Below are 21,467 nucleotides of genomic sequence, written 5' to 3' on the forward strand. Positions count from 1 at the left end.
ATGCGACGTATCTCTTGACTTGTACAAGCTCGATTTCATCGCAACCATCCAGTTTGCGCCACCAACCCTTCTTGTTAATACACTCACTACTCTTAATTATAATTCAGGCAAGGCTGTGCTGCGAACAAACTACTCCTGATGAACTTAGTGGCCCGCCGGTGCTGAACATAGTTCAGACCTCCATAATAAGGAGGAAATGCGAGTTTTTAGTCGGTGTCTTAGTGTTTCGAGATTTGTGCTTGGATGTGTCCATCTCGTAAAGAAGCTTGTGAGTAATAGGATTATGATGGTGTTGGATATGCTCCAGGGATCTCGTGACGATTAACGTGAACAAAATTTTTGGCCTGAATGTTGTGTCACCGAGGAGGATATAGTTTGTTCTTGTTATGTCCTTAGGCATTGCTCAACCTTTTCTCAGACGTGATATTCTTTATTTTGAACATTAAAAATTGAAAAAACATATTGATGATGGAAAGGATTTCCAATGAACACTATTTTGAAATTAATATACGTGAATACGTTCGTGCACCTGTATTCTCATTCTGTTTCTGATGATGAAGCTGCCACCCTTTCTCATTATCATATTCTCTGTCTGAGCTCCAATAATAAGAGCACATTCGAAAAAGATTACATTAAAATCAATTCCGAATATCCAACTATCACTGAACAACACCAAGAGAAATTTTGAAATGGAACAAGTTACATTCCATCTAATAAAACTTTCCTGATAAAATTCTGACTGAAAAAAAATCTTCTTCTGTCTAAAACAAAGCAATCGCTGAATAGTCAGGCAAAAATTGGTCGAATAGTTTTACAGAATAACTTCGAATGACTGAAGAAGCCCAATAAATCCTCTACTTATATTTGTGGGTTGATGTGAATTATGAATGATAGCTGTGTGAATTTTATGAGGTGTAAATTTTAAGAAAACAAGTATCTAATTCAGTAGATGTTTGATATAATTTATTGAACAAACCGTGAGGATCCCGTTTTCATCAGCAGGAGCGCATTTTTGGGCTTGTAGAAAAAGATATAATCAGAAAAAAGTTGACTCTTCATGCGGAAATGAATAATCCTTGCTGAATACTTGAATAACGAATACTACAACTGATTCATTTCTTTACAATTCACTTCAGTCCATACTAACTCTTTTTTCCATGGTTAACGAAAAACTCTTCAGTCCCCAAAATCATATTGTTTGACTCTACTTCAAATTTAGATCCTCGAAGCCGATTGAAGTACTCAGTGAACTGACCAAACCTTACAATATTCAATATGATGGTTATAAGTTTGTATTACTTGCTAGTTTTGGAAATGCCAAGAACACTTCTTGTCACTAAAATGTCTTCTTATCTTGCATATCATCTTTCTCTAGTCATAACATCCCTAGATCAAAAACTACCTTTTTCTCCATCAGAATTATAGTAGGTTGTATCTCTTATCACTAAAGTAGGAAGAGTTAAAGAATACTTATGTCGAATATAAAATATAAACATAAAAATACCCCCTCTGCTCCTCAAAACTCAATAAGGAACGAATATCATTTTTTCTATAGAATAATTTGGGAATTATAATTTTCATCCTCTTCAAAGAAGTTTCATTTTACATCAGATCATTATCAACGCCTAATAATTCATACTCAAAATCTTAATAGCCCTCACCTCAAAGATTGATTCATTCTAAACCGCCTCATGATTAATAGCGTCTGAACATTCACTGAATGGGGACATCATGAACCTATTGCGCGGTGTGAAGATTTATGAGTTCTCATCCTGAAAAAAATGAATGGAGGATTCTCCGTGAATGATGCCGGTTTGATAATGGGAAATCCTCGTTTTGTCAGCGGTTGTTTGTCATCTCGGAGGCGTCTAATTGTACCCAGCCGTTCAATATTTATGGGGTTCCTCATCCTTGTATACTCTTCTGAAGAATCCTGAGTGCTTCCTGTTTTTTCTCCGAATTTGAGGGATTTATTCGGCTCACCACTGAGTACGTGTGAGGAGGAGAATGAAAACAGCTTGGAATTGAGTGAAACCTTTTAAAAATCCATAATATATGTATTCTCGTTTGATTCTATGATGGAAATCTTAGATTTAATTTAGCATCCAAGCATTTCCTCCATCTGGTTAATCGATTGACATTATTCTTTCACATAGTAGTTTGGAAATAAGAGTAAGGCAACCGTTGTAATTAAAAAGTAGGTCCTTTCGTTTGCATAAAAAGTGTAGCACTTTTCTACACTCAATTTTAGTATTCGTTTGCTGATTGAATTCACACCAGTGCAGAGGAGGTGTAGTTTATCTACATCTTCTTTTGACTATGTGTAGATAAAGTACACTTCCTCTACACTGGTGTAAATCAAATCGAGTGTAGAAAAGAGCTACACTTTTTATGCAAGCAAAAATACCTATTTTGTAAGCTCCAACTATAAAGCATATATATTTGAAGAAGTTAGTAATCATCGGGAGACAAATAACAAATCAAAAATTAATTTTTTCATTGAAAGTTGCAAACAAGAATTCACCTAATTAAATGTTCAAAAGATTCCCAAGATGATTATAAGCAATGCACACTTTGCGGTATTAGCCTGCAGCAATTCATGATTGGTGAAATAAATCTCCAATTCCAGATTAAATATTTAAATTTTTGTCAGTCTATTTGGGCATAACGAGTCATATAATATATTCATGGGATTCTGAAGAAATTTCTGAGGACTCTGGTAAATCTTAAAAATAGATTCGTCTAATACCGATACACAGCGTGGTGAAAATTCATGATGCGTGTTTATGGCTGTTGCTCTGAGCTGAGAACTTAATGGGGAAGAAGAAAGTCGTAAAAATTAATGACCATTGGGTTCTAGAAGGAAGGAGTGGATTATTGGTTATCCATCCACCATCATGATTAAAATTTAAGTGTATCCTCATATTTAAGGGGAGTGTGTAAAAGATGAAGCGAAACTAGCAATATGTAGAGAATTTCATTTTGGTCTATCATCTGCAATTATTTACATTGCAGATTAATTTTATATGATTTTCGGAAACTGTTTGCACGACTCATGGGGATTGACTAGTACCTAGTTTGAGATAAAAATCTTCGGCTTTGGAAAATGTTGAATAATCACAAATTATGCATTACCCATTCAAATATATTGCTTTCGTGGTATGTGCTCTAAAATTATCGAATTTTTTTTTCGGAAATTTTGAGTTTCAGAAGGAGAAATCAGCTGGAACATTATCTGAAAAATGCAGTAATTTTTTGATACGATTCATTCAATTTTTGCCCTGAAATTTGTTTATCAGAAGATGTACTATCGTTATGCAAAATTCATTGTTTTTCTCTTCTCAAATCAAGACATTTCGACGAGTTTAGTCTGCTCAACGCTCAGATAATGTAACATTAACTAAAACATACTGAAATTAGTGAAATATTTGTCTATTATAGTCATAATATGTTAGTAGTATACTGTCCTTTGTCCAGCATTGTGAAAAAAATTATTCCTAAAACACCTCACCTCATTTTCAATAATATTCGTACAATTCAATATCTCTGCAATATCTTTATATTCAGAGTTTCTGCCTGTCATTATGACCATGAAATTTGATAGGTTAGTGCATATGCTCATAAGATATCACATAATTTTTAAGGATACAAGATCACTATATGCTTCAATGTTGGATAAGAAAGTTGAATCAGATGATGACATTTTATAAGGAATCAATATTTTTCTCCCGCGCATTCGCCATTTTGCAATTTTCATGCAAATAAATTTATTTCTTTCAAATTACTCAACTCGTGAATTTGTTTTTCCCGATTGGAACTTGTGAATTTGGAGATTGTAGCAGCTGAAAATTGGTAGTGGTAGTTTTATAAAATACATTATCTTTGATCAACAAGTAGGTAATGTACAATATTTTTGAATACTCAATATAATAAGGTGTTATGTTCTTAATTTGCAGCAATATCCCAAGTTGTTTTGAATTCGAACATGATTTATCTCAAAGTTAAAAAAAAATTATGCATTATATATATTTGTAATGTATCCGAATTCGCTGAGAGGATCATATCTACTTAAAAACAAAGGATTTATATGACAGACATTTATTCTGTATTCTCGCATGAAACTCGAAGAACAAACGGCCAAACCCAATTGCATGATACTAGATGTTTCTTGCTATGTTCCCCTTCGTTGTAAAAATTATTTTTTTCTTGCCAACATGATGAAATGTTGGAACGAATATAGGGATGGCTTCACGTCAAGTCAAGTGGAATTTCACCAAATTATTTGACGATTTGGGTTTTCATCATTTTAAACGAAAAAATTCGTCGTCATAGTAACTCCGAAATTTCAATAAAGCGGGAAAAAATAGCCGCGAAGAGGATGGATCGCTCAAGGTGAATGCTTCATAAATCCTAAAGAATTTCGGTCTTAATTATTTTCTCTTCGCGAAATTGAATTCTTCGAATCGAGCCGAAATTCGAAATTGATTTTTCTAACTATTCATTTCCTCGTTGTTTCGGAATTAAAACATCATCAGCGAATTATGAGATTCAGTTTGTTGAACCCATTAGGAGATATTGAACCGCGTCCAGATCGAGTCCTTTCGTATTTTATTTCCATCTCATCTTGAAAATTCTCAATTAAGTGACGTATTCATTATCGGTTTTCTTGGAGATCGATATTCCTTTCGCATTGGCAAACAATGCTTTCACAAACGGAGGTGGCTCGATGATTAAGTTAACTGAAAACTTGTTATTTATTTTTGAGTAGGATGCGGTTTAAAATACCTACAAAACCAGGTGCATAGGAATGGAATGGGCAATTATTTAACATGAATTTTACTCATTCATGGAAAAATCTTTCCTACATGCTTTGCTCTCTGAAACCTCTTTGAATGTTTTCAAAAATCTGTATGACACTTTCTGTACTATACTTACTGACTTTTTTGTCCTTTCATTGGAGAGTTTACTTTATGTTATTATTGATGATCTTATACTTGTGGATTGATTGTTTTTGAGAGATAAAGTTCTTGACATATCCTTCGATCATTTTGGTGAAAATAATAATAATTTTTCACTGAAAAATTCCAAAAAAATCTTGATCAAACCTATCACCTTCCAAAGAAAATCATTACCTATTATAACTTAACCATTTATCATTGAAGGTCACATCAATAGACTGATAAGGGTAATTTGAAATGGAGGGAAAGATTCAAGTTTCGTATGAAGAAATTCTTCAATCTTTTCAATCCTTATCATGATTTTCTTGAATTTCAGGTCCGATCAAGGAGTCTCAACCATTTGGATACCCTGGAGATGCGACAAGGCATCATATCGGCGACAGATTCAACCCTGAAAGACTCGAGATCGGAACCAGACTGCACGAGAACGTTACCCCCCTCGTCAACCGCCACCCCTGAGCCTATCCCCATAGCTCAAACGTGCGAGGTGCCCCAACCGCGTAAACATATGCTTAGTAGATCACAGGTAAGATTTTTCACCCCTCACACACCTCTGTGTTATAGTTCTACTTCTGGTTGTGGGGTATACTCCATTCACTTTTTTGAAAGCACTCGGTTGACCATGGAAATTTAACACATTCCACACTGTATACTATGAAAATGTGAAGTTATGACGCTTGTCCAAACCTTTTTGGGTTTTAAATCAGTGCTTTGTTGTCCGCTCTACGTGAAAGTCTCAGTAATTACGTTTTCTCCCAATGTGAATTCGAAAATCGGATGATGCACATAATTGAAGTTTATACCAAGTAATTGAAAGAATTCCTAATCTGGTTTCTTCCATTTTTGCAATGGAAGAAAATTAAATCATTGACATTGAGAAGAGTTAATGTTGGTTATTTTGTTTGGCTAAAGGTTGAAGTCGTTACATTTGTTGTTGAATACAAAAAAAAACAAAGATGGATTGCATCCGCTGTAGTAGTCTGGAATGATTGAAAGGAATTGAAAGATAATTACAAGAATTCTTCAACATAAATCATTCTTTACTAATGGAAGTCAAAATTGTTAGTGGGAGTTCCAAAACGTGAGGAACTTCACCTTTAAAAAAAATTCCACATAAAATAACAATTAACTGGCTGATATTTATGGCTGTTTATTTTTCAATATTTCTTTATAATAATAAAATATGTATTTACTTATCCTTCAAGACAATCACAATGTATATGATAGTTCAAAGGAAAAATAGAAAAATTAACTTTCATCTTATTCTACGATGACATTTATTGAAAATCCTTAGCACTGTAGTGAAATTTTTTGTAGAAGGTACATTTGATGTAGGTATTTTATTGAGCTCAAGGGAGAAGTTTCATATATTCAGATGTTGCAGTATTATTAGTTTAATAGCTATTTGGGACGTAATAATCTATGCACACTGAGCCCAATTTATGACGAAAAATTAAATATGTAGTGTCAATAAAAAGTGCTTTTCAGCCACAATATTCTTCCTCACTATAGGTTCCCATGTTCCATAATAAATTGAAAATTTTCGACTTGAAAACTTTCACTGTATCTGCTTTCTGTATATCCTTCGGCAGTTTATTTAAGAATTTCAAGTATCTCTGCCTCTGAGTAGTCTATAGATTATTTTTGGACAAATTGAATGACAATGTTCTTGTATAATAATTCGTTTGAGATGTTGAGATATTGAGAAATATCAAACCTTCTTGAATGTACATATATAAGGAATATAGTGTTGAAATTCCATTCCTTCTGAATTGTCCTCTACACGATTCCCTAAACATTATCCATTCCATTATTCTTATGGATAACTTCTGATGAATGAACGACCTCAAAATTTCCTGCACTAATTATTCCACATCCATTAGCATAATGAAGTACTGTGTCAATACTGAAGTGTTCATTTTTAGATTCACTCACATTGAATATGTTCGATACCTGATATATTGTAGATTTTTGAATATCAGGTTCACTTCAGAATGGACAATCTTCAATTCTAAATAGAACGTCCTTATACTAGGTATTATCCTTTATAATAACTTCGGCATTTTTATAATATCAATTAATATTACGTCGTGATGATATAAACGACATTTCATAAGTGCCAACCAGATTCCGTTCTAGTTACAAAAGCTAAAGAAAATTATTTCATGGACAACCGAGTGCTTTTATAAAAGTCATTGGAGTATATCCTCTCCTTGCCTTCGACATAAAATATTGTTTGCAGTAAATGAATGAAAGTATGCACAGGACTCCATATCATACCTCATACCTTTCGTCTTCACAAAACCCTAGTTCATATAGCTAAACAGCCCGAACTAGCGGTTCGAGAGTTCAAGACTTGCTTGGGTCAAAAATGGTTTTCCTTCAGTTTTAAATTCAAATTGTAGTTGATTTTATGAAATAGCTTAAGAAATTCACAGTATTCTATGCAGTTTAAATATGAATTTCTTGTAGTTGTCATACCCTTTCATCGGGTCAGAGCAGGAAATATGCCTGCTTTTTTTTACCGCATCAAAGTATTAGAAATAGGATATTTATCGATTAGTTGTAGACGCAATATGCAGATTTTCTGAGATTAGCTTCTGTGCAGCATGGGTTTAAACACCACCATTACTTCCACTCCGAGAATCAAAATGCAGTGAATAGACTTCGAATAACTCAAACTCTGATAGAAATCTGAATGTCGGACGTAATACGATATCATTTCTCGTTGCATGTTACGTATGAAATGAATTGTGTTGTGAAACACGAAACATACCTTTAATATACAAATAGATCGATTTTTTGGGCAGACTATTGATATGCAGTCTGTTGCATTAATGAAGTAGCGGATATATTTTATAGTAGGAACGGAGTAATTGTGAAAATGCCTGGGATAAGTCGTCTGAGTCCTGAATGCTCTCACATGAAAATTCTTCATTTCAACAAAAATTCTTTTTTCGTTTCAACATTCGGTTTTCAACTTATTCATTTTGACGTGATCATCTTTCATCTTTATCGCTAGAATTAAGAATTCTCAATTAACTATATGGAGGGAAAATTTTCCGCGTATCTCAAAGGCCTCTCGGTTGTATTTTTTTTTCATCCACTCACTTCTCATTACATCTGTTATTCCCGAAGAGCAATTCAGTGTCACTCTTCCCTCAACTTTGTGAATCCAATTGGGATTGAATGATTAGAAGTGGTTTCCACTTTCCACGCACGTCGTTTATCATTCCTTTGTTAAAAAAATGACACCCCCGCCTCCACGTGTCGGTTTTACGATTATTAAACCCATTTCGGGTTATACGCCATACGAATATTTTATGAGAACGGCCCTCTCCGTCAATGAAGTCGTGAAAACAGTCATAGTTAACTCGGAAAATACAGGTATTGGGAGGAAATAATTGAAAAAATTATTACTTCCATTGTAATCACAGGCTTTCGATTCGATAGTGGAGAAAACCTTTGCGCAAAAATTTCAGAGGATCTAGTTTGGGTCGTATAACAAAAATACATTGTGCACCAACTAAAGTACTCCCCGAAGTACTGACTTTTTGAAAACGTTTTTTAACCGACGCTTTTAGTTATAAGGGAAAGTTGTTATGACGGGTAAATAACTCCGAAACTTCACCCTCCAACGCTTAAAACTACCCCTTCCAAATTTCAAATAGGGCGTACGAGTCGAATGTGATTTAATTTCAAAAGACCGACTATGTGTGTGCTTGTGCTTTCCAAGGCCCAGTCAGGGAGAACCGCTCTTTCCTTGATATAATTTTAGAAGCAAACTTCTTATAGATACTTATAAACAAACACTCATTCTATTCAATAGCTTATCGCGAGAATCTATTTTTTACTCTCAGTCGTTTCAAATTTTTTTTGGAACTTCATAGCAAGCTTATAAACGAATGAGTCCCTTAAGTTCTTAAACAGGATGTTGAACGACGAATGTGAGATTGGGTATAAAACTGAAAAAACATGAATATCTGGAAGGTTATTTGAAAATATATCTGCGTAGCACAAGAGAGCATTGATAGTTTGGTAGTTTTTTATGTGACCACGATATTCGTATTATTATGGAGGTAATTCTGCACTAAATGGCAAAAATAATACAAAACATTGTACTTTTATCTAAGGGCTTACTAACAACTTTTGTTGTGTGTTCATTGTGTTTAAGTTTTAGTATAGATACGACATACGTTATATACATATACAGAAAAAGAAACGAAACGTATAATTTCCTAAAACTATACAGGGTGAGTCTGTGACTCGTACATATATTTCAACAGAGTAGATTCTTGAGGTCAAAAGAAACACTTTTTTCCCATACCATTATTTCATATTCGGCCCTGATAAAAAGATATAGCCATTTTAAGTTTTGGCTATGCCACCCCTGGAAACTTACCTTTCAGAATAACAAGCTAAATGTATGATACTACACATATGACATCTGTGGATCTTTTAAACATAGTTGCATTCAGCCAAAGTACCCAATTTTCCGAATATCACAGAGATATTTTTATTTTTGAACATCAAATTACTCGAAAACGGCGCATTATGCGAAAATTTTCTCGAATAATGCGAAGGAGGAATACTTTTATTTTACAAAACGTTTAAATATTCATTAGATAGCGTCCAACTTAGTTGCAAGATTTAGGTTCTTTGAATTTTTGGTATTTTTATGGTACGTAATGGTCATAATGAGGAAATTGGAAGACGTGAGTGATATTTTGTGTTCGGAAAAGATTCTTCTCTCACTTAGAGATGAATCGAGTTTCAATAAATAAGTTGTCTACTTCTTCCCAACAGAAAATATGTCTTTGTTTGACTGAATTTATTCCAATATGGAGACTCTGTATATCATTCATTAAAGTCTTCAAATTTTTTAAACGTACTGCTTTGAATACGTTTCAAATTCGCAGCATAGTTTGCGCCAATACAGCGTTTCTCTTTTCTAGTATCCTGGTTGTCAAATTCCCTTCCTATTCAACCAAATCGTGGTGGAACTTGTACAGATCAATATGAATGAAACTTTTTTCGTTCAATTTTAGAGGTTGGGGGTGAAATATATGCATAAGTGTATGTCAGCTTTAGTATTTCAGAGTTATATCCGAATATCAACTCCACCGAATGATTAATTGGGCAATAATACACCAATCACATATGAATGCAGCAATAACATCAAAATGATTTTCTTCAGGCAATGCAACCATTAGTGAGAAAATGAATCGATCGCAGCATAAATTACAGCGCGTGTATTATCACCAAACGCGATATCCTGGATAGCAAATAACGGATTAGAGCTTTCGTAAACATCACTGAAAAACCGGTTCAGTCGATTACCTCCTAGTTTTTCGTGCAAGAAAGCATAACTTTCGTTTCATTCGTTACGCCATCTGATATTTATTCTATCTGGCAGATGGACGTCCTCCATATTTCTAGCTGTAATGTACCGGGAAAATTCGTATTTCGTGATGGGAACACAGATTCAGATACATTCCGAGGTCTGTCATACCTGAATTTTCATTCAGTGGAGGTAAGGGAGGTGTATACTCAGAATACGCTCTATAAGCTATAAGATTCAGAATCTTTCTACTAAAATGTACAAATTGAAAGACCACTGAAATATAAACACACTAGGCCTCAGATTAGCCAACATAGGACCGACCAAAGAAAGGAAGCTCAACAAACATCCGGTATAACCAATGCCGGACGCTTCAAAGTAGCTTCAAAAAGCTTCACCTACTCTACTTTTTACTTTTCTCGTCGATTATGGAAATGGCCATAAAAATTAATCCGAATTCCCAATATTGATTCGCATTACCCCCAATCATTTGGATCTTCAGTACCCAATTCACTTTAGCAGGCTATCCCATTTCATTACTGGAAGAATATGAATCCCCCAATAACTGAAAATTAAATTCGCACACACACACAAAAAAACGGCAGATCAAGATAAACCCCATCATCAGAAGTTATTCACCCGTGGGTTTAAGGTTTTGGTTTGGAACGAAGTAACTCCCGTATCAGTGTTGAATAGGAAAACGAACTCCTGCTTCCGGTTTGAATTAATCTTGTTCCACTAAACGGAAGAAGCTGTAGAGGGAATAAGGCGATGTTCATTCATTTCCGTTTGTCCCCAAGCTACTCCCCTGCTTTGAAGTTAAAGTTGTTTATTCCCCAAAGAAACATCCTCATCCTTATCCTGATATAATGAAGTATTTTTTGAATGATATAAGTCTGGTTCGCTTCAAAAGTAATTATGATATATTTCATCTCAACTGTAATTTCAACATGAACTGTAAATACTGCAATACATCTTCAGAGGGTATTTCGGATTTCCATAACGCAATGGATGGTAGAGCTGAACTGAAGGAGCAATAAGTATAACTGTGGATATACATACAATTCATTTAATCCAGCTTCAATTCATTTGATAGAAGTCATAGCTGAGAGTATCATTGTCGGATTGTAGCCAATTTCTTGATCATCACATTTTTGTATTCTTCATGAAATTTCAATTGAGATTCATTTGAATCTGCAAAACCTCGAGGTTCTTGAGCTATCTATTCATATTTTAAGTTTGGTGTGCATAACTAGAGTAATTGTAATGATCCCTTGTATTTTGTGCATGCATTCTCGCTTGGGCCAGCTTTTGAGAAATTCTTACTAAAATAAATGCGACCCATCAACATGAAGAACTCCACTTCATTCTTTTTATGCAACCATTTCTATAACATTCGAAATCATGCTTCCATCAAATTAAAGCTCCATTCACTTTACGTCGTCGAAATAATTTCAAATATTACATGGAGTGCACAAAGCTTCCACATACTCATCCAAATTACGACGTATCAATTCCAGCTGAAATATTACGCAGCTAAGTGCTGCTAAATGCAAAGCACACTTGTCCGAGAAATGTCGGAGAGGCTGTTATTGGAAACTTGACTTAATTCCGGTGAAATTCACAAAGTGCTCACTGATGTGTAGAATGCAAGATTTGTTCCGGAATGGTTCACTTGTCGAGAGTTCACTTCGTTTGGTAACTTAGCAAATGGAATAACGAGATTGAAATTTTTAGGTTATGTGTAACAATTTCTCAGTCTCATTAAATATTTCTACCAAATTTCATAAAAACAAAAGGTCTTTTCTGGGGCTTGAGGTAAATTAGTCTCTTTGACAACCCTGTATGGCGTACGTTTCTCCAATCTTTTTCGTTTCGTGTATAGTTTCGTAGAAATTTCTGCAGTATTAATGGATAGTTTCATGAAATCTCTACTTCCTAGTAAATGAATCTAGACTTACTCTTCAGAAGTGTATCTTTTTTCTTGGTATAATTCGGCTTAGAACTGAATTTGAGCTTACCTATCTCATCTCGTGTTTTCCAAATATCCTTCGTCAATAATGAAGTGAAAACCTTTTGTTTGGATATCGGACGTACTTCACTTACTGTGTGTGTTTATCTAACAAAACTTGTGTGCCTTTGAGATTTCTTGCACTCGATAAAAATTGCACACTCGTAAACGACAATGCTCGTGTACGCCAATGTCAAAAGTTATAATTTATATTAAACTTTACAGGGATCGTTAATTGAGATTTTCTGTAGGGAAAAAAATTATTGTTGATTTCTTACGACAATGTCAAAAGTTATAATTTATATTAAACTTTACAGGGATCGTTAATTGAGATTTTCTGTAGGGAAAAAAATTATTGTTGATTTCTTACACATTTGCACTAGTTGATGAATAGAACATTCAGTCCAATTCTTGTTGAGAAACATTTTATCATTTTTATCTGACAAGGAAGTACTCTGACTGAGTCCTTTAAATGGAGTATTATATGGATGAAAATGTCAAGTGATCATTGAGGACTGGGGACTATACTCGTAAATTTGATCATTCTGATTTTCCAATCCTTCAAATACTTCGGATACAAATATCCAAATGAGATGATAAAGAAACAGTAGTATTTTCAGAATTCATCAATCCCTACCAATTTCGTTATTATGTCAGTAGCAATTTTTACTTCAGTCCAACAACGATGGATTTGTGATATTCAGCTAATCCCAGTCTGTCTCTACATTTTATTCGAATTGTGTCGATTACAATAGTCTCGATATTTACACCATGTACAAAGGTTTCGACCAATTGAGTCCCCTTCCACTACGATTGTAACGTATCACATGTTCATTCGCCATTTTGTAACCACAATTTTCAATATTGAACGTGCACAGAATAGCCGCTTATTTAGGTACTGAGGGTATAACATAAATTATACTGCCAGTGGATGACATGGATATCCATATCATTAAGTTATGATTTTGCTGCGTACACTGATACATTTTTTCAAACTAGATCTATAAATTCTCATCAAACAATGCCAAATGTTCATATGCAAATTTGATTTGAAATAAAGACAAATGATAGATTCTTTCTAATCGTTCAGAATGAATGGGAGGTTCAGGTTGCATATTCCTGAATGAATTCATGTTCTATATGAAGTCTTCTATTGATGTTAAAATTATGCGGCATAACAAACATTTTTTTCTTGTTTCAGAAATCCAGTAGTGAATGCTTTAGTGTAAATTTCGAAGTTGGAGATGAATCTACCTGGGATAATGAATTGTTTTATCCAGCACAACGAGGCATCACATTGCAGTGAGTACAAATATTTATATATTTTTCTGGAAGAGAACTCTTCTGATGGTGCAAGATACACGGGGTTTAATATTTCTTTGAATTATGTGAATACAGTATTGAAAAGATAGCTGAGGTTATTGTGCATAAAATTATCAAAAAATTCCTGAAAATATTGTGAGAGCAATAATAATATGAATGACCACATCAACCCGTGAAATTGTGTTATTTCATTACAATAGATACTCATATAGTGAAGTAGGATGTATTCCAATAACGAAAATATGAAACGAATATTGCAAAAATTTCGTGAAAAATCAAGAGGACACGCCCACCCTCTTGTGGATTCCTCCTTTATGTCGTTAGCACCCCTACGACAAATTACATAAGTAGCATAACAGATTACAGTAATATATGGGTAACATGTTGGGTCTCCACTAGTTCATCTTTTCTTTTGCAACATTTAGTCTCTTCAACAAGACGTAAATGATTTATTCCAACGCTCGAATGTCCATAAATGAATATTCATCGAATAGAATTGGATTCCGGATTGAGAATAAATTTATTTCACCCTAAGTACCGAAATATCTCCTCGATATTGGGTAATACTCACATCGCTGATTCCCATCGCAAATGGATTCCCCAATCAGCGAGTATGAATTGCTATGTAAACACTCGTTGAGGTGTGTGCTTTCGCAGGCGTAGGTATCACCTAACCTCAAGTTCAATTCTGCTGCAGCTCCAAAGCCCATTTTATTCTAACGCGTATGATATTGCGAATATTTACTTTGCGTAAATTTCGAACACAACGCGTTTCGGCACTCAGAACCTACTTCGTTCCTAATCTGGGCTAATCTGAATTTCATGTACCAAGACGCAACGTTGTAGATTGCGACGACAAAGATACACAATTGATGCCGTGAATGTCCTCATTTGCATGCCGTTTATGGGATGGCAGTCAGCGACAGAGAAACTATTGCGACAATCTTCAGAATTTAATTACATGTTGTTTGGTTTTTACTGTTGGGCTGCTTGCTCGGAGAGCAAATTGAAATATACGAAGACCTATATCTGGGAACTCCAATCCTACAACTGCTCAGGAATTGTTGGAAAAGTGAGTTCAACATCGTTTGAATTAAGGAAGAACACGACCATCATGTTGTCTCTTGAAGAACAACAAAGGTGTCCTATATCCATAAGCGGAAGCACTTGCTTTTCCACAAAAATTTGAGGATTTCGTTATTCCATTCAAATTCCGAGTTCAGCGATGAACAGTTCGCATTGTGATTAGCCTAAAATGCTCTGCAAAGCATTGGTCAGCTATTTACTTTGTGGACTGTATCCTATCTTAAAAATTTCCCAATTTTATGAAACTTTTGCATACGAGGATGTATTGATATCTAGTTAGCCTAGACCAGTTCCATGCATAAAAAAAATATTGCGTTACCATAGCAACGAACTCATTAGAAGTGTCAGTGTGAAGTTTGAGGTCAAAAAAGGAAACCAGAGTTACGCAATAAATTAAAAGAAAGAAGATTGTGAAAATCGAAAAATTGGAGTATCGAGCCATCATCAAGTACCTGTATTTAAAAGGGTTAAGAGGTGAGCAGATTTACGAAGATATGCTCAATAAATATCCTTGGTGATCAATGTCCTTCGTATGCGACCGAGAAAAATTGTACTGCAAGCTTCAAAACAGGTAAATTTTCCATTGAAGGTGATGACCGATCGTGAAGGCCAGTTTCTGTGTCAATCCCCGAAGATATCGATGCAGTTCATGACATGATTTTATCAGACCGTCGAATTGGGCTAAAACGGATATCTGAGGCACTGGATATTTCATACGAACGCGTTCATCATATAGTTCACGACAATTTGAACATGAGAAAAATTGCTGCAAAATGGATCCCCAAATGTTTGAATGTTGACCAAAAGCGTGCAAGGGTAGAAGCATCGCGTTCGATCTGTGCTCGATTTGAAAACGATGTAGACTTCTTAAACCGAATTGTTACTGTGGATGAGACTTGGGTACATTTCTACGATCCAGAAACAAAGCAACAATCGATGGTATAGCGACACTCTGGTTCTCCAAGACCTTAGAAATTCCGGGTCCAAAAATCTGCTGGAAAAGTTCTTGCTTCTATTTTTTGGGATTGCTATGGGGTAAGAATGATTGATTTTTTTGATGAGGCTAGATCAATAACCGGAGATTACCATTCGACATTACTGACCACTCTTCTGGAAAACATTGAAGAGAAAAGACGCGGAAAGCCATCCAGGTGTTTTGTTTTTGCAGGACAACGCCCTTGCACACAAGTCTCATGTTGTCATGATTTAGGGTTTGAATTACTAGAACACTCCCCTTATTCATCAGATTTGCCTTCATCCAACTATCATATCTTTCCTCAAATGAAAAAAATGTTAAAAGGTCGTAAATTTTCTTTCAACAAGGAGGTAATAAAAGCTCTGGAGGTCTGGTTTGCAGAGCAAGAAGAAAATTTTTTTTTTAAAGGTCTAGTGACGTTGCAGGTTCGCTGTAATAAATAACGTATTCAATTAAGAGGAGAATATGTGTAGTAATTAAATATTTTGACATTGAAATTTTGTTTGGTTCTATAGTAGGCTAAGAATTTTTCAATATATCCTCGTATACCACCGAAACATGTTTCCATGAAATAACTTTTCATGTAATTTTACTGAAGCAATTATTATTTTTCTATTTTTCTTATGAACACAATCTGCGATGTTTTTTGTGAATCGTATAAGTAAAACTTCATTGTATTGTTTCTAAACAAGAATATTTTGTCGAAAATTTCTGCCGAAAATAATCCAAAATGATTGATCATTCACTAATGAAGAATTCGTGATCAAAATCAATTCTGGTTGTTACGAATTTTTTAGTAGTTGAGATCGTTAATGGTCAGAATCCAGTCGATAATTTCGGAATTAGATATAAGCATCTGATTTTTTTATTCGAATAAAAATCGATTCAATTCCATTAATAGAATTTTATTTTTGGAAGTATTGGAATTATTTTCTTCTTTGACTTAAGTAGCGTTGTGAAATTCAGTACATGGGTAGATGACCACCCTGATTGTGATGTTAAGAAACGCCCAAATCTTCTGTTTTTTCTCGATTTTCAACGATATCAGATATCTGTGTGTAAATACTGTATATAAAACATTCAAAATTTGGTTAAAATTTCTGTGAAACGGGGGCTGATTGATTGGGTTATCACCCCTAGCTGTCGTAATCCCCCGTAAACGTTTGATGGAGTCATTAAGGTCAACGTTACACATTTCCCGTCAACGAAGTTGTGAGGCTATTGCAAAGAGCAGTGCGAATATAAGGTCATTACTGGGTTCCTTTACGTCGACGTAATATGGGGTAGGATTTATTTTATGCCGCGCTGTCCGGAAATATGAAGTCATCGGATGATTCGATATTAGCCGAAGGTTTTCATTAAAACTGTATTAGAGGGGGGTGTTTACAGCAGATCCGGACGGATTTTCCTTCAATATTCAACGTTTGGGTTCCCTTCTCGGAAAGACTCGGGTTTTACGAATTGAAGTTGCATTCTGGTTTCCTTTCGTTTCATTAAAACTTCTGGAGTTTCGTCGGATTTTCCGAGGATGTCACTGATAATAGTTTTTATTCGAGTTATCTGTGAGGCAGGGTCTGACTAATTAACTGGCTTAGTTCCTTTCAACTTTTGCTGCGTGATAGTCCATTTTGAATGAATCAATTTAAATGAGCCTAAAGTTTGGACCAACAATATCACTTGAGCACAGGGTATCCCAAATTGCTTGATTTTGGGTCTTCCTCTAGACTAGTTAGGTCAAAATGTTGATCCTGGGTTCGATTTTCGTGAAAAGTCCATTAGTGGAAACTGTTTCACGATATCTTCATTTTGATCATTTGTCGATTTCGAAAATATCTAAAAACGATATAAACTGTCTAACGGCAATTTTTCACTGGGAATACGACACTGCAATAATTTTTTTTTCAATCTAAGGAATCTAAGGGTGGAAAAACAACTTCGCTGTTTCAGATACAAATGTATCTTTTTTTTGAACCCATATCATACAAAAAAATTAGTTTTTCAATAATATATAGACATTTCCAAGGCATAATCAGCATAAAAGTGAAATAATAATCATTAGCTGTTGCCCTAGATTATTTTCAAAAAGAAGCATTGCCGTAGATATGGGCAAAGTGGATGGAAATCTATGGTCCTATTGCCTGGCCAGCAAGATCACCATCCTCAATCGTTTGGATTTTTTCGTATGAGGGTATGTTGAGAATGAAATTTGCTGTCATAAATAGGGTTGATTTAAAGCAGAGAGTCGAGAACGCCTTCAGAGATATTTCTTGCGTTATCCTGTTGAATACAGTGAATTCTATGAAAAATGTCGAATTTATTCACAGGATTATGGTACTCAGTTTGAGATCTTTTTATGAGTTATATTGAAATTTGGTTATAGAAATTCTGCTCGATATTTTCTCAAATTGAGTATAGCATGAATTACAGGATTTTATTGAAGTTATGAATGTTTCAGCAAACAAATTAAATTCTATCAACGGAAAGTTCGAATTCTTAGAGATGGAGATAAAGAAGTTATTTCTTGTCCACCCTTGTACGGAGATGAAAAAAAGTTGAATAAAGTGTTGTATTCCCAATGAAAAATTGCCTGTAAGAAAGTTTCAATTTTTTTCAGATAATTTCGAAAATAAAGAAGTTATAGCACGTTTTCGAAATCGACAAAATATAAAAATTTGGTTATATCTTCAAGACAAATGAAGATATCGTGAAACGGTTTCCACTAATGAACTTCTCACGAAAATCCACCCAGGGCACCTTTCACCTATCTAGTCTGGAAATACTTACCAGAAACAGCCAAAATCAAGCAATTTGGGACACCCTGTTGTCTTTTTTTCTTGAATTCAAGTTCGAATTGTTTCGGTGAAATATTTCGCATTTTTCGTAAGGTAAAATCATTTATGGTATTCAGATTTATTACATAATTACGATAATTTTGAAATAAATTATATGCAATCTTTGAAGAAACTACTGATTGTCATCAGAAAAATGTGAATTGATTTTGTTTCAGAGATTGGGAGTGAAAGCCCTAAAAGGTTTGTGAAGAGAACCTAAATACCTACCTGCGTATTAAAATGTAATCTCAAAAATCGGCGTGTTATTCATAATGAATGGAATCTATCCATATAGAAACTCCCATCACTTTGGCTGTTGCAAATTTTTCTATAACAGAATCATGATAAATTTTTTTTCATTTCAATGAACAGAATTACAAGGCATTTAAATTTTCTTAGGCTAAACTATTCCTTAAATAACTTTCATATCTTTTTAGTAGGTACCGAAAAAGATTGTTCACCACTAGCATTACATTCGGGCATAGCCAGAAAAATTCTCAAAACAGATTTTGCTTTCGCAAACGTGGACTTAGTAATCTATAAATTTCTGTAAGAATGGTAGTATTCACATCTTCTAGTCGATATAAGTCGAATTCAATTCCAGAGCACTAAATATAAGGTGCTTATCTATTTCTGTATCTGTCTTCATGGGCCTCCAAATCTAGTCACTGTAGATCTGTCAACAAAATTTGAAGAGAAAAGTTTAAGGTCGTAGTACGAAAAAAAAAACGCATTCTGCTTTCTTCTCATAACTCTTCTTCGAATTTTTCAACCACGTAGATTCGACCGCGTTAAAGTTCTTTCATCTTATTATTATGCCCACAACTTTGGGTATAAAAAAAGAGTCCCTTTTTATTATCTCCCACAAAGCGAGCTATTATTCGCTGAAAGCTTCCTGCCTCTTTTAATAAAATGTCCGAGAGCACCTGTGACTTCGGGAATCGTTCAATTGGAAAACTTGCGAATCTGGAACTCGCCTGGATGCGGGGAAAACCAGCCGCGGTAACACGCTAATCTTTTTGTTTCTTTCGTTTATTCCGGTAAACTCAACGGAAATTGAGATATTTCGTGGGGAGTCCAATGAGAGGAAATGATTTTATTTGGATTTACTTTTCTTCACCTGAGCGATATTGAATCACGTGCAAAACGAAAGAGATTTTCAGGATTTCTGAAATATAATAATGAATTTTACTTGAAGGTTGATTTTCGTGAAAAAGAATTCGTTTCTGCATTATAATGAAGGAATTTGGGAATTATACAACGGATTTACTTGAGATGGCGCAAAAATACAGGAGATGAAATCAATATTTTGTGAGACCTGGGATCCCATATGCGCTCATATGGATTTAAAAAAAAAAAACTTTTCCTAATTTCCGTTGATTAAAATTGAAAGGGCAAAAGGAAATTTGTTGAAATTCACGAAATACAGGGTGACTGTAAACAAATGCGAAGGTATAAGGAACACTTATGCGATGAAATGGAATGAACAGCTTACTGCTTGTAAGTTTTTATTTATTCCGAGAAAAGTATCGAGTGTATCGAAATTTTGCAAGAGACTTTATTTCTCCAGAATTGAATAGGAAGCCATAGGAGAATTTTATTTTTCGAAAATGTATCCCTCGAAAACAATTTTTGAAAAAAATCATAAGGAGTTGTTATTTTCAACATTTGTTTACTCACACCCTTTGTAATTAATAGTCCTTCATTATTTTAATGAAAAAACTAAGGTCATCCAACCCCTATTTACTTCAGAGCTGATTTTTATGGGTACCTTCCCATTAAAACCACCCTCACTTCCCCCAAGATGCAAAGATGTAGCTAAAAACCTCATAGAAACAACAAACATAGAAAACTCATTTTCAAGCATTTTTGTAAAATTATGGTAGACGTATACAATGAAAATAGTAGACGAAGGACCTTATTTTTTTTTCAGAAAAAGGAAGACTATCAACATATCGAAAATTTCAAAAAAATATCTCTCGCACTTTCAGTTTTATCAACGAGAACTTGAAAGTTTCGATCTTATGTCTCTTCAAGAATTTTTCTGTATTCTTGTGTCACTCTGTTTGTGAAAAGGCTGGTCAAGGCTCCGTCAGCGCTTTTTTACTATTTCAGTGTTAATAGTCAATATTGTGTTGCAACATTCAATAGAACCTGACTTTAGGTAATCTAGTAGTCAATATTCTTAAGAATTGCGCAAAACTGTCAATTTTTCTATTGAGATCAATGATTTGACTAAGAGAAAAAACATGGTAATTTAGCATAAGTGCATTACTTAGTTTATTTAACTAATGAAAATGAATCAATATCCCAAACCATAATACATTATCAATGTTGACTGAAGCTAAAGTCGAATAAAAGACGCTAAAGTAGGGTGAAGGTTGCTAAAGCCATTTTGCTATAAAAGAAAATATGAGTTTTTTTGTAGGAATCAAAAAGATATGTGAATTGCGAAGGTGATATTTTTAGTTTACTTTGTAACCTTCTGACTAGAATTCCTTATGCACAAAACTTCTATAATTGAAAAAACCATCGACATCACCGTCAAGTTCGAGGGTCTTCGATATGCTTAGGTATTCGGTTTGGGCTCGATTGAAAGCCGCCAATTCAGAGTTTGTTGACAGGTTTGCGTGTCTAACTCATAAACCCTTGTCTCCTGTCTCTTCACCAGTCGCAATGAATGTGTTGGAATAGATTCGTTTCAATATGTCTTCAACGACCTTTACACGATTGATTTCCACATAAAATTCTGGTATTTAAGCACCTGTCGAGCGAGTTTCATGCCAAATAAACGTTTTGAATGTTACGAATTGATTCGTGAAACAGAGAAATTTCAGCAGCTATCTCTCTCAGACGAACGATGACTTTCAGTCATCACTTCATTTACTTCAGTGAAGAAAACTTCAGTTGAAGACGATTAACTTGAGGACAAAGTGAAAAT

General features: G+C 34.6%; 1 protein-coding gene across 7 annotated transcripts in view; it reads left to right on the plus strand.

The window, feature by feature from the left end:
- Positions 1 to 21,467, plus strand: part of LOC123310994 (pleckstrin homology domain-containing family G member 5) — a 137,981-nt gene that overhangs the window by 80,782 nt on the left and 35,732 nt on the right. For all 7 annotated transcript variants that reach the window (XM_044894729.1, XM_044894728.1, XM_044894732.1 and 4 more), the window contains 2 exons: positions 5,275 to 5,484; positions 13,512 to 13,612. In XM_044894729.1, the coding sequence (XP_044750664.1) occupies positions 5,275 to 5,484; positions 13,512 to 13,612 (311 nt within the window). The remainder of the gene's footprint in view (positions 1 to 5,274; positions 5,485 to 13,511; positions 13,613 to 21,467) is intronic.

Source organism: Coccinella septempunctata, chromosome 4 (genome assembly GCF_907165205.1).
Source record: "Coccinella septempunctata chromosome 4, icCocSept1.1, whole genome shotgun sequence".
Taxonomy (NCBI): Eukaryota; Metazoa; Arthropoda; class Insecta; order Coleoptera; family Coccinellidae; genus Coccinella; species Coccinella septempunctata.